Source organism: Syngnathoides biaculeatus, chromosome 18 (genome assembly GCF_019802595.1).
Source record: "Syngnathoides biaculeatus isolate LvHL_M chromosome 18, ASM1980259v1, whole genome shotgun sequence".
Taxonomy (NCBI): Eukaryota; Metazoa; Chordata; class Actinopteri; order Syngnathiformes; family Syngnathidae; genus Syngnathoides; species Syngnathoides biaculeatus.
In genome coordinates this window covers 1,573,271-1,587,071 of record NC_084657.1, presented here as the reverse complement: position 1 = coordinate 1,587,071, position 13,801 = coordinate 1,573,271, and the positions used below count along the sequence as shown (strand labels likewise).

General features: G+C 43.2%; 1 protein-coding gene across 8 annotated transcripts in view; it reads right to left on the bottom strand.

Annotated features, from left to right (window-relative positions):
- Positions 1-3,276: 3,276 nt before the first annotated feature.
- mark4a (MAP/microtubule affinity-regulating kinase 4a) overlaps positions 3,277-13,801 on the bottom strand; it is a 50,764-nt gene continuing 40,239 nt past the window's right edge. For 4 of the 8 annotated variants that reach the window (XM_061803753.1, XM_061803756.1, XM_061803754.1 and 1 more), the window contains 4 exons: positions 11,971-12,074; positions 9,984-10,265; positions 7,301-7,345; positions 3,277-7,209 (listed from right to left, as the gene is read on the bottom strand). In XM_061803753.1, coding sequence (XP_061659737.1) covers positions 6,873-7,209; positions 7,301-7,345; positions 9,984-10,265; positions 11,971-12,074 — 768 coding nt within the window. In that variant the 3' untranslated portion in view covers positions 3,277-6,872. Of the gene's footprint in view, positions 7,244-7,294; positions 7,346-8,773; positions 8,857-9,983; positions 10,266-11,970; positions 12,075-13,801 lie in introns of all 8 variants that reach the window. The other 4 variants (XM_061803757.1, XM_061803758.1, XR_009792530.1 and 1 more) reach the window with 3 other exon arrangements.

The window sequence follows — 13,801 nt, the reverse complement described above, 5'->3', positions numbered from 1 at the left end:
ACACTCACACGTTCAGCCTTGTTCCGATATATAATATTAATCATGAATATTTTACAATATTTTCACAAAATCCCCCCATCTGACCACCTTCTAGTTGCTGTGGAGTCTCGAGTCATTAACTACATTTAGCAGAGAAAAGGTTTTGTTTTTTCACGGGTTGTTTATTGGAATTCAGGGTCATTAAACTCAAACTAGTTGAGCGGCGACATACAGTGTGGTGAAAAAATATTCGCCCCCATTCCTGATTTCAGTTTTTGTTTGCATGTCTATCACATACAAAGGTTTCAAATGATCAAATCAATTTTAATATCACTCAGAGACATTCCAAGGACAAAAAAAAAAGCATTTTTCAAATGGCAATTCATTTTATTAAGGCACCAAAAAAATCCAAACCATTCCGATCCTCTCTGAAAAAATAATTGCCCGCCGAGCCTAATCATGGGTTGTGCCACCCTTGGCAACAATAACAAAAATCAAGCATAATTGGTGATGTGTTTTTCACATTGTTCTGGAGGAATTGGATCCCACTCTTCTTTGCAGAATTGTTTCAACTCCGCCATATTGGAGGGTTTTCAACTATGAACTGAATGTTTAAGGTCACACCACAGGATCTCACTTGACCCCTCCGTACAGGGCACTTAACCACGCCTCCTGAAGTGACGTCACGCCACGTGCGCTGATGTAAGACAAACAGTAAAAATGGCAAATACAATACAATACATTCTTAACTGCGAGAGACGCCATGCTTCTGATTTCATTCAATCATTCACACGTAGCAATGTTATGGTAGCGGAGAACGTCTCATTCATTTATACGAGACGTGTATTAAAAATCAAATTAAGGGCATATCTTCGTGCAAACACAGTCTGGTTAAGATTCTGGCCGCGAGCCAGCAAGAAAGCGACACGTTTGTGCAGTCCGATCATCGCTAAATATCGCTCAACAAAGAATAAGTGTGTCAATCGTTCACACGTAGCAATGTTATGCTAGCGAAGAACGTCTCATTCATTTATACGAGACGTGGATTAAAAATCAAATTTAGGGCATACCTTCGTGCAAACATATGTGTTCCGGTTGATATTAGATGGATTTAGTTGATGATGCGGTCTTCCACAAAGTTTGATCCATCGAAGGCATTTTTCGCACTAAGTCTTCGGTTTTGGAAAGGGTACGAATCGAACTCCGCCAACTAGCCTTTCAGGATACCTGTCGTCACTATTACAAAGTCCGTGACTACAACTCTTAACCATATTTTTTTTGTTAAAGAACCCAAATACGCGATAAAACGCTAACCAAACCTATACTGGACCATGCAATGTTGTCTGAGAAAATGGCGGGAGCAAAAACGGGCTTTGGTTTATGCAGATCTCTGGCCTCTGATTGGTCAGTGACGCGGATTGCGCCATATCCACGGAGGGGTCAATTGGATTTAAATCCGGACTTTGACTTGGCCACTCAAAAAAACCCCAAAAACTCTTCATTCAGAAGTGGACTTGTTAGTGTGTTTCGGATTGTTGTCCTGCTGCATGATCCAAGAGGGATGAGTTTTCGAGTACAGACTGATGGACAGATGTTCTCCTTCAGGATTTTCTGGTACACAGGAGAATTCATTGTTCCATCAATCACAGCAAATTGTCCCGGTCCTGGGGCAGCGAAGCAGCCCCAGACCGTCACACTGTAACCACCATGCTTGATTGTTGCCATAACATTCTTTTTATTAAATGTTGTGACATTTTTGTGGCAGATGTAACACGCCGCACACCTTCCAAAAACTTCAATTTTTGACTCGTCAGTCCATAGAATGTTTCTCCAAAAGTCTTGATATCATCAAGATGTTTTTTGGCAAATGTGAGATAAGCCTTTGTAGTCTTTTCTGACAGGTGCTGTTTTTGCCTGGATGCCATTTTTAGCCAGTCTTTTTCTTAGGGTAGAGTCATGAACACTGACGTTAACTGAGGTCAATGAGACCTGCCTGTTGTTGTTTGAGGTTCTTTTATGACCTCTTAGATGAGTTGTTGTCACGCTCCTTGAAGTAATTTTAGTTTGTCATCCACTCTCAGAAGGTTTTCCTCTTTTCCCAGTTTTCTCCATTTGCGGATAATGGCTCTGACAATGGTTCGCTGGAGCCCCAAACCCTTGGAAAGGACTGTGTAATGTTTTCCAGACTGATGTCTTTCAATCGTTTTTTTTTCTCATTTCTTCTTGAATTTCTTTTGATCGTGGCAAGATGCATTGGTTCTTGAGATCTTGTAGCTTACGTCACATTCTCGGATATTTTGCTTCAGTGATTTCTTAATTCAATAAGTATGATGATAAACAGGTTTGGGTGTGTCTTGTGAAATTGAACTCACCTTTCCCAAATTTTTGGTGAGTCACAGTGACTTTGTGCTTGAATGAAGAGTCAGAAAGGTTGGGATTTTTTTTTTTTTTTTTTTGTGTGTGCCTTAATAAATTGAATTGTCATTTGAAAACTGCATTTTGTATTTCTTTGTGTTGTTTCTGGGTAATATTAAAATTAGTTTGATGAAACCTGTGTGTGATATGCCCCCCCCCCAAAAAAAAAATGAAAGGAGGAGGGGGAATATACCTTTTCACACCACTCTACAGATGGTTTAATCACTAAAATCATACCATATTTAGTATTGTACATACATTTTCCCCTTTGTTTTGGTGTAGATTTAATTAGTTTTAAAATATCTATTTTGTAACACCACCAATGTTCTCACCAATTATGTTTATTTCCTTTACGGACAGAATTTATAGACTCAGCCAAGGCGTTGAGGAGGTCCAGTTTATTTTCTTACATTTTATTTATCAAAACTTTGAAATTGTCTTCAAGGAAAGCAATGTGGTGACCACCGCGAGTGGTCAACTTGCGGCCTCCATTTATTTTTTTTAATAATGAACAGCTGCACAGGAAAACGAGACACAAAGTGAAAGAAAGAATGCCAACATCAGTGAATTTTATTAACCTTCAAGTCCATGTTCTCCTCTAGATATCACAACCACTCAAGCTCAGTTTACAGTTGGTTTCTGTTGGGGAGGAATTAAAAGAGCAAAGCAGTGAAAAGGCTACTAAACTTTTCATCAGTCTCATCGAGGCTCTATTGCATACATCAACATTTTTTCTTTCCAAAATCTGTCTTGAAACTGCCGTGCGCGTCTAATACTGAGCCCCCTGGGATTGAAAATACTGTACCTTGTGTTAAAACAAAAAAAAAAAAAAAAAAATAAGGTTAATTTAAAAATTGCACCATGTTCTTCCATTCTCCCCTCTAAGAGTGAGTTGCTTGTTGGGCTTTTTTTTTTTTTTTTGTCTTCAGTTGGTTCCACTGCAATGCTTCACCTGATATACAACCAAGTCAGTGGCATAGCTTTCTATGGCTTGAATGCAACACAGGGGTTTCATAACGTCAAGGATCGGATTCAGTTCAAGGTAAACAGTTTGATTCCCAATTTAAATAAGGTCCTGAAAACTAAATGTTTTGTTTCAGCAGATTATGCGGGTACATTTCTAATTAGTGGTCTACCTTTTAATGAGCCTGAAGATACCCTGAATGTAGTGAATAATTTGAAGTCACTGTGTTGTACCCAAATGCTGTCTGTCCAAAAGTGAGATAGGGAAAAAGCTTGCAGCCATACAATGCACTTGTTTCTTGATATTGTATCGTTAAGTTCAAATATGTGTCTGCGTTTCACAAAGCTACCGATCCCAGCTGTTGCACCGCATTTCATTTCCCAATTTAATTCCCAACTGTGAAGACATGCGGGTTGCTTTTCCCATTGTCACTGACAGAAACAGCTTTAAATTAGACTGACGTTCTCTTGCTCTAGCTATAAATAAACCTTGAGCTCTAAGATATATACTATTTTCATAAATTGTATATACAGCCAACAACTGACTGATATAAATCCCGTTTTTTTTTTTTTTATATTATTCTAAAAAATAAATTAAGTACCTGTGCAAATATCCACAAATCGAAGTGTTTCACATTTAAGACGTTGGCGCCTCCCAGTGGCTAGTTGTGGGTATCCCATATAGGTCCACTGGAAGGAGCTGATTCAAGTCAAAGCAAAGTGCATTGAGGTCTATATGACCTAATGCAAATATATACCACAACGAGGCAGAAGACAAGGACGGACTCCTGGCGTCCACACTGCTTTTCACCCTAAAGAAGAGGTCCAGTTTCCCCACTCCCTGGCTGAAAAAGCACACACCAATCAGCAATGAGACAATGTCATACATTAGTCTGTGATGTGACTGCATAAGGGTGCGCATTACGATGAGAAAACAGGGTCTCGAAGTTGGGGAAAGCCAGATGCGTACTGGAATGACTGAACTCGAAGGTGGTTGATGGTGGAGGTTGGCATCCCTGTTTTTATAGAGTTGCTTGACTTGGTTGGTAAGAAAAGGAAATGGACATGGCGGATGGTGGGTGTTGGTTTTGGGTCACCGTGAGAAAAGCCACAATTGAAGTCGTATTAACAGTAAATCAGCAGCCGAACGACATGATCTCTGCAGCCTACGTAAATATCACAGTACGGTATTCACTAAAAACACGGAGGGAGAATAGAAAGCAGTCTCTTTCTGCCGCTTCCTTTTTGTACATTAAATATATACCGTGTGAAGGCGCTGGGGTAGTTCACTGTAAAGGCAACTGGACTAAAAAGAAGAAGGGGAAAAAAAAAAAAACAACAAAAAGGTCCACAATGCCTTCAACACACCTTTCCAGGGTACTTCCTTCCCTTTTATATGCAACAGCCCAAAGTCATCAGGAATGGACAGACAAGTTTATATACTGTGCCACAACAAGCAAGAAGAAGAGGGCGGGGTGTGTTTTTCTGTGTACTCTGATGGGTTTTGCTACTTGGCTCATCCACTCATTTGGTAATTATGTGGCGACCGTGCAGGGCACAGAGATGGGCACAAGTGCTGAAAGCCAGTCAGTTGCGACGGCACAACAGGCTACACTAAAAACCGATACGGAGTAATTGCCTCATGTTCAGCTGCCCATGACACCGTGAAACCATATGTCATAAACGCTCGAGTGAACGAGGGCTACAGGTCGGACTGATTCTCTCAAGTGTGTGTCAGAATTGCCGCTTTCAGTGCTCTGCGGTTAACGGAAAAGCCAAGGGATGACACACCAAGACAGGTTGGAAAATTCTGATCCTCAGGACAAGCATGATCATCAAAAAATGTGTTTTATCTACAGTTCCTCCTGAGATTATTAATACCCTGGCCAAATTTTAGATGGCGCTCGAGTGAAAATGCATCTGTTGACAAAAGTTGGATCACTGTCCAAAAATACCCACTTGAAAGGTTAAATCGCAAATCTGGCAAGGCGCAAAAGCTGCTGTTTGCTAGTTTTCATGCGAGCACAAAGTTCCCTGTGGGTTTGCCAATTTTGCAGTTCAGTCTGCTACAAGCAGAGGTGCGTCCTTTGACATATCCCCGCGCCCCGTGACAATTTGGTGGCGGAAAGTCCGGCTAAACTCACACTTGAACACATCTGCTCTAATTCGATTTTGATTCATTTAATCAGTCTGACGGCAGACAAATACGCAAGCTCCCCAGACAAGGATGTATTCCATTCATAAGTAACCCTCTGAATAATTGTCAAAACCAATTGATTAAATCAATTATTCCGATGAATATCAGTCAGCATCAGTTTGCATGTTCTCCCCGTGCCTGCGTGGGTTTTCTCCAGGCACTCCGGTTTCCTCCCACATCCCAAAAACATGCAACATTAATTGGAGACTCGAAATTGTCCCTAGGTGTGATTGTGAGTGTGACTGTTGTCCGTCTGCGATTGGCTGACAACCAGACGAGGGTGTACCTCGCCTCCTGCCTGTTGACAGCTGGGATAGGCTCCAGCAATCCCCGTGACCCTCGTGGGGATAAGTGGCAAAGAAAATGGATGGATGGATGGATGGATCCCTTAATCCCAACTTTTTACAGTCATTTACCCCTTTCGGCCATGATTTCCAGTTATTAGACCAATTTCTATGAAGTCTAAAAGGACTAAGTGCAAATTTGGCCAAGGTATTAATATTTTGTGGCATAATTGTATGACTTGGATGGTGAGCAAACGAAAAAAAGAAATTGATTGAATGAGCTGTCTGCAGCCTTTTTGTGCACATCTGTTACCTGGAACTTTGATCGAAAAGCCACAAAGCCACCACTTCGTTAAGCTGAAGACGTCGCAGACTCATTAGTGTTGGTCAGCTTCTGACTGGCCAACCCTGTTCCCATTGACCTTAATCCAGTGCAGTCCTTCCTGCAATACGTAGCAATGTGGACTAATCGAAGCGACCCACTTTGATTGCATGTCTGACACAAAGCCAAACCTTTCCCATGTGTTGAAGTCCAGAAGTTTATGAAAAAGTGAATGGTGTCTGTAAATATGAACAGATAATATTTAAAAAGAGGACGGGGTGGTCAATCAAACACAATGAATTTTTTTCTGTACTAGTAAAAATAATACTGGATAAAATCAACCATCAGAGAAATAAATTAAAAAATAATAATTATGGCTAGAGTAGTAGTAAAAAATATTTAACTAGATTCAGTCAGATCCAGGTCCAGAGTGTGAAGTTTCTCAGTGAGGAGAGGGTGACGGGACGGAGGGGACGCGTGGGGTGAGGGGATGTCTTCCTCAGTGTGTGTGTGTGTGTGTGTGTGTGTGTGTCTACATGTGGGGTAGTTGCGAAGAAACTAGGCAGAGAATTTAGTATTTAGTACTTCTCGGCGCCATTATTCTAAAATTGTCTTTTTTTTTTTTTTTTTTTCTTTCCCACACGTAAATACCCTTCCAAACACTCACACACACTGAAAAATCCCCACCCTCACGTTCAAGCCCAGCCTCCACTTAGAGTTCAAGATCCTTGGATATTTGGGTGGCGATGTCCCGAAAAGCTAGTGGTGCCCCCCAGAGTCGTGTATAGCGCACCCCATTTGAAGTCCCAGAGGCGCCCGTGGAAAGATGGCACACCTCGGCCTCAAAAGCCACGCGGCCCCCTGCCTCGCCATGGGTGCAGGAGAGCAGAAAGGGGCCGGCGTGTTGCACCTGGCAGCCACACCCGAGTGCTGCCTCCCGCAGAGCCACTACAACCTCCGCAGGGTCCCGCCGCCCGCCGCTCCTCAGATCCCGGCCACGTCCGACGGCCCTGGGCTCGGACGCTTTTTGATACCAAGGTAGATGGCAACTGGAAGGGTACAGAAAGCAAAATCGGACGTTCGCTAAACTAAAGGACACGGGAGAATAACCCAACGTTCCAATGTGGAAGACACACTGACCTTGTGATCGCAAATCTCCTGATTCCCTCAGATTCATTTGTGACCCTAGAGGACAGCGATATCATGTAAGACGTGATCGACAGCAGTCAACAATTAACGAAAACGGGACGCTGAGATGAAGTACGACGTTCAGAAAAACAAGCGGGGCCAGACGTACTGTCCAGCCGCTTCACAACTCAGCTCACTTCCATTTAAATCATGCATTGATTGTTCTTTATAATACAACAGTGCACATTATTGTAACGCGTGGAATAAACATTTAAGGAGCTTCGACCCATTAACCACAAATTGATCATGAAAACTCTGGCAAAATTGAGCACATAACGTATGCAAGCTGTTTGCAGTTGTAGATGCCGCAAAGCAACACTACTATCATGAGCAATGAACTAGTTTAATCAGGCATGGGAACAGCATGGAAGAGACATATGTGTTGGGAGCGCACTCGGAGTGCACTCTCACTCTATTTATCGAGGTGATATGACTCTCATCTCTGCTTTGTGTGTCCCGGTTAGTGTACGCACATGGCTTTCGTGTATTTCCAAAGGGGTTGTCACCTGGGGACCCGCGTTTTTCAAAAATGTTTGTTTAGAAATAGCTTTTCAAAACACCTGGGCATTTTATCATATTTTTAATGCTGTTTTAAATGAGTTTGGCGTGTTGTTAGCCATGTCATCGGCTAGAATATTTGTTCACTGAGTAAACTAGTGACTAGAGCGTAAGTCTTACGGCTATTGATATGTTTTACTGGATGTGGACAGGGGTCCCGACGCAGGCGTGAATATTAGCGGGTCAAAATTGAGCCTGTTTCCACGATCATTTTAAATCTTCTCAGATCCAAATTTGGTGCGCAACCTGCAATGCATTTGTGGCAGAAACACACCGGATGCTGCCATTTTGGATTTGCACTCATGCAGAGCAGCGATTAAAATGATTAATTTGTGGGTAGACAAAAACAGTCTCATTAAATGTGGTCTTAAGTTTCCTTTGCGTGTGTCTGCTTGTGCGCTCATCCGGGGGCGCGGCACAATCGGACCCGAGTTTGCCATTCAACAGATTAGTGGGCGCGAATGGCTTGTGTTTCATTCTTTGCATGTTGGCTGTTTTTCACGTGAAGAAAATGGATGAACTGTGCTCAATGTAACCAGATTATATGCACATACTCGGATGTACTGGATGGATGGTTAACATTCAATGCTATTGTCTCCACTATGAATTACAATGACCCTACAAACAGCAAAACCAAAACAAAAAATACAGTAAATAAAACTTGCTTGCGCGAAATCATGCTTGAGGAGAAAGCATAAAATGAATAGAATAAACAAAATTCACGCAGAGTACCATTAATGGATAGATAGAGCCATGCAGAAAATCAGTCAGACGTTCATGGACTGATGTAACTCCAACGTGACGGGGCGGACAATGGAGCGAGCGGTGCAGGCGCACAAGAAATAAGCAAGACACACGGCAACTTACTAACGGTTTTTGATCCTTGAGGAAGAGTGCAACCCGACACTGATTTGTTTGAGCCCTGGCGCTTGGACGGGTCAAGGTTGACCCTGGTGCCATGACAGTAGGAAAGCAGAATAAGAAACAAAGGAGAAGAGGGAGTAAAGGGGTAAGAACGGTAAAGCGGGGGGGGGGGGGGGGGGATTCCAGAGTTACATGGGAGATAATCGAATATTGTGGTTGAGGAGAGGATAGCGCAGGAATTGTGTGGCGAGGATAAAGCTGCGGTTTGATTAGATTAGTCATGTGTGATTATAACGGCTGAAAGGAAGAGGGGAGCAGGGGATAATCTGGGGCCACAGACAGACTTGCATAGAGGCCAACGTGAATAAACATTCTAATAAGGATGGATCCCAGCAGGGTTGAACTCAAGTTGAAAGCAAGAAACTTCCTCACTCTTCGAGTACATACCGATTTGTACTTTTCCATTTCCTTTCAACACTTGAGATCGAAAGAGAAGGTTTCACTCCCCACAACAGCAGAAAAAAACAACTTTTTTTTTTTTTTTTTTTTTAAATCGAGCCTTTGAAGTTGTCTTTCGGAGTGCTGAAGTTCAATAGCGATACGACAGATGTAGTCAATCTTGATAGCTGCCAGGTTAAACTCTGGCATAAATATTGCGGAATGGGAACATACAGAGTAAACTAAAGTATTAAAAATGGGTTGAAGGCATCTGCAGTTAAGAGGAACACCTTGCAATTACATATTGAACTGTACATAATGTTAAAACCAGCGATATATTATTGTGGGAGGTTTAAAACCAATAGAACGGGAAAAAAATACATGACGTGATATTTTTGCATGTATGACATGGAAATGGGTCGTTTTCATTTAATTAACTCTATGAACGTAAAGGCATACCCTGCTGAATTTTCCTTTTGAGAATCAATTCATTTTACAGTTGCAGTTGTTGACATTCATCCATTTTCTGAGACGCTTATCCTCACAAGGGTTGCAGGAGTGCCAGAGCCCATCCCAGCTGTCATCGGGCAGGAGGCAGAGTACATCCGGCACTTCCGCGACCCTTGTGAGGATAGGCGGTTCAGAAAATGGAGGGATGGATGACCTAAATATATAGTGCAGGATTGACAATATTATAACGTGAATTGCTGCGGTAAATATTTCGAAGTACACGGAGTTGAATGATAAACTCTCAGAATGAAGCCATGCAAGCTACCTGCGAGTGAGTTTGGAGGTCAGCTTGCTGAAGAGGTTGGATGTGGCCCTGGTCCGAGCATGGGGCAGCGGGCTGGCATCATGGTGGGACAGGGTGGGTGAAGTGGGCGGGGCGGAGTAAATCGGAGGGCCACGGTCCCTCAGCTGTCCCCCGTGAAAGGTGCTGCGGATCGTGGAGCCTCGGGTCAAGCGGCATCGCTCGGAGGAAGAGGAAGCTGTGGCTCCAGCCCCAGAAATGCTGAGTGTGGAGGGAGACGCTGTCGGCATTCGGTGGCCTAGAGAACTGCATTCGTTGAAAAGAAAAAAGACGTTCAAACAAACACAAAAGACTGCTAAAGTTCTATTTGTTGGACAGTTAAGTCTGGAAGTATTTGGACCTTGGTTCTGACAGGCACGTGCACGGACATTTTTGGGTTCAGGTACACATGTCCAAAAAAGGAAAACCATTGCCAAAATGATTCATACAATTGGGGGGAAAAAAGTCATATATGGATTATGGATTTATATGTTAGCACGATCAAATGTTCAAAAATACAATTAACAAAGGGGGTGAAGTGAAGCTACAATGAATATAAAAATCTAAAGTATAGTCCATGATATGCGAAAAAGACGCCAAGACATCCATCCATTCATTTTCTTAGCCGCTTATCCTCACAAGGATCGCGGGGAGTGCTGGAGCCTATCCCAGCTATCAACAGGCAGGAGGCAGGGTACAACCTGAACTGGTCGCCAGCCAATCACAGGACACAGAGAGATAAACAGCCGTACTCATAATCACACTAAGGGGCAATTTAGAGTGTCTAATTAATGTTGCATGTTTTGGGGTCGTGGGAGGAAACCTGAGTGCCCTACGAAAACCCACACAGGCACGGGGAGAACATGCAGGCGGGTCCGGGATTGAACCTGGGACCTCAGAACTGTGAGGCCAACGCTTTCCAGCTACCCACCGTGCTGCCAACACTAAGACAAATATTGGGGGGGGGGAAACAAAAAAAAAAAAAACCCACACTATTTGTCGAACCTTAAACCCTACAACTCGATAAATGGAAAAACTATATTTCGAGAGCGGAAGTAAAAATAAAATAAACACCTGCTATAGTGTTGTTGCACTATATACACGCTCTCTTCGAACCGGGATGTCAGATAAGAACTAAGCAGTCACACTCAAACTGAAATTAAATGGAAGTCAGCACCCAACTAGCATCATTTCAAGTGTCTCTGATTAACCCCCCAAAATCTCAGTGGCTCTCGTATGCTATTCCTGACATTTTTCCAGTTATATTTAAAACCACAAGCGTGACACTGGAGACAGCATCAGATTTGTTAGCATCAATGTCATATGATAAGGTATCTCTTGTTCTGGAATGCAAGTGAATTTCTACAATTTGGCATGTTAATCAATAAGACATTTTTTTACTATTATTCTTTTGCATTTTTTAAATTGTAAAACTACAGAATTACGGCACAGTGGATCAGCTGGAAAGCGTTGGCCTCACACTTCTGAAGTCCCGGGTTCAATCTTGGACCCGCCAATCTGGAGTTTGGATGTTCTACCCGTGCCTGTGTGGGTTTCCTCCGTGCACACTCCGGTTTCCTCTCACATCCCCAAAACACGCCACATTAATTGGACACTCTAAACTGGCCCTCGGTGTGATTGTGAGTGAGGCTGTTGTCTGTCTCCGTGTGCCGTGTGATTGGTTGGCAAGCAGTTCAGAGTTTACCCTGGCTCCTGGCCGTTCACAGCTGGGATTGGCTCCAGCACTCCCACAACCCTTGTGAGGACAAGCGACTAAGAAAATGGATGGATGGATGAACTACAGAACTCCATCAGATGCTTATGAATAACGAAAAGACGCATCAATGACAAGATGTTTGTTAATGTTTTTATCTGCTTCCATAGAACACTGCGGGTAATTGTATCGTGAAACAAACCATCAAAAAAAAAAAGCCAATCACCAACAACAAAAAGAAACGACACAGAGCAATACCTGTTGTCTTTGCCATTCTGCAGGAGAGAGTGCCTGTCAGTCCCTGAGCGGTCCGTGCACACGTATGTGTTTCGGCGTGTCATCGCACTTCCAGGGATGTTATTCTTCATATCGGCAAGTGAGGTGAGAAGAAAACATTTGTGACATGGATAGTGAATGGAATGAAATGTACTTCATTTTAGAGTGCTTCAATTGAAAGCTATGTCGAATTGTTAAAATATACAGGGGTCCTGAGTTCCTACAGAGGTGATGTCCGCCGAATTTGTACACACTATCCTATTTGGATTCTGGTTCAGGTCCCCGACCTGGTGGCAGCGAATACGAGGAGGCTCCGGCAAACTCAATTGTACAAGAAATAAATCCTGCTGAATTTGGACCGAATGTTGTGAATACTCGACGTGGGACCCCCCTGGTGAAGACTTCAGTCGACTAAGAATCATGCTGTGAAATCTTAGTACCCAAATTGGAGCCGTATTCCATTCGCATTTGAAGCAGCGTGGCCGAGTTTAGCTAACCCCCACTCGCTAACAACAAGACGCATTAGTAATCAAATCTTACCGATGAGGAAAACATCGATCGCTGGTGCCTACACGACCTGCAAACCTGTGAGTACTAGTCGTGAGTAAATTGGACAAGTTGAAAGGACAACTTACACTTGCCCCTCGGCCCAGGTTACCTTTGCAACAGCATAGGATGGTGGTGTGTAAGATGACTCTGGTAGTGGGTAGGTAGATTAAGAAGGCAAAGGTAGACCAGAGAATCAGGTAGTGGAAGTTGAGAGAGGAAGAATGTTGTGTGGCTCTTCGGAAAAAGGTGAGAGAGACGCTAGACGGATAGGAAGAGCTCCCAGAAGACTGAAATACGACTGCCAAGGTTTTCAGAGAGGCAGGCGGTCATTCAAGGAAAGAGATTAGCGAAGAAGAAGTTGGACTGTGGAGAGGCGAAAGGAGTACATTGAGATGCGACGTAGGGCAAAGATAGAGGTGATGAAGGCTAAACAAGAGGCATATCATGACATGTACAGCAGGTTGGATACGAAAAAAGGAGAAAAGGATCTCTACAGGTTGGCTAGACAGAGGGATAGAGATGGGAAGGATGTGCAGCAGGTAAGGGTGATTAAGGATAGAGATGGAAATGTGTTGACTGGTGCCAGTCGTGTGCTAAATAGATGGAAAGAATACTTTGAGAAGTTGATGAACGAAGAAAATGAGAGAGAAGGAAGAGTAGACGAGGCGAGCGTGAATGACCAGGAAGTGGCAATGATTAGTAAGGGGGAAGTTAGAAAGGCACTTTGGTCCTGATGACATACCAGTGGAGGTATGCAAGCAATTTGGAGAGGTGTCTGTGGGATTTTTGACCAACTTATTCAAAAGAATACTAGCGGGAGAGAAGATACCAGAAGAATGGAGGAAAGGTGTACTAGTTCCCATTTTTAAGAACAAAGGCGATGTGCAGAGCTGTGGAAACTACAGAGGAATAAAGTTGATGAGGCACACGATGAAGTTATGGAGGCTAGACTCAGGTTAGGAGTAAGTATATGTGAGCAACAGTATGGTTTCATGCCTAGAAAGAGAACCACAGATGCATTATTTGCCTTGAGGATGCTCGTGGAAAAGTACAGAGAAGGTCAGAAGGAGCTACATTGCGTCTTTGTGGACCTAGAGAAAGCCTATGACAGAGTACCAAGAGAGGAACTGTGGTACTGCATGCGCAAGTCTGGTGTGGCGGAGAAATATGTTAGAATAGTACAGGACATGTATGAGGACAGCAGAACAGCGGTGAGATGTGCCGTAGGTGTGTCAAAAAGAATTTAAGGTGGCGGTCAGACTGC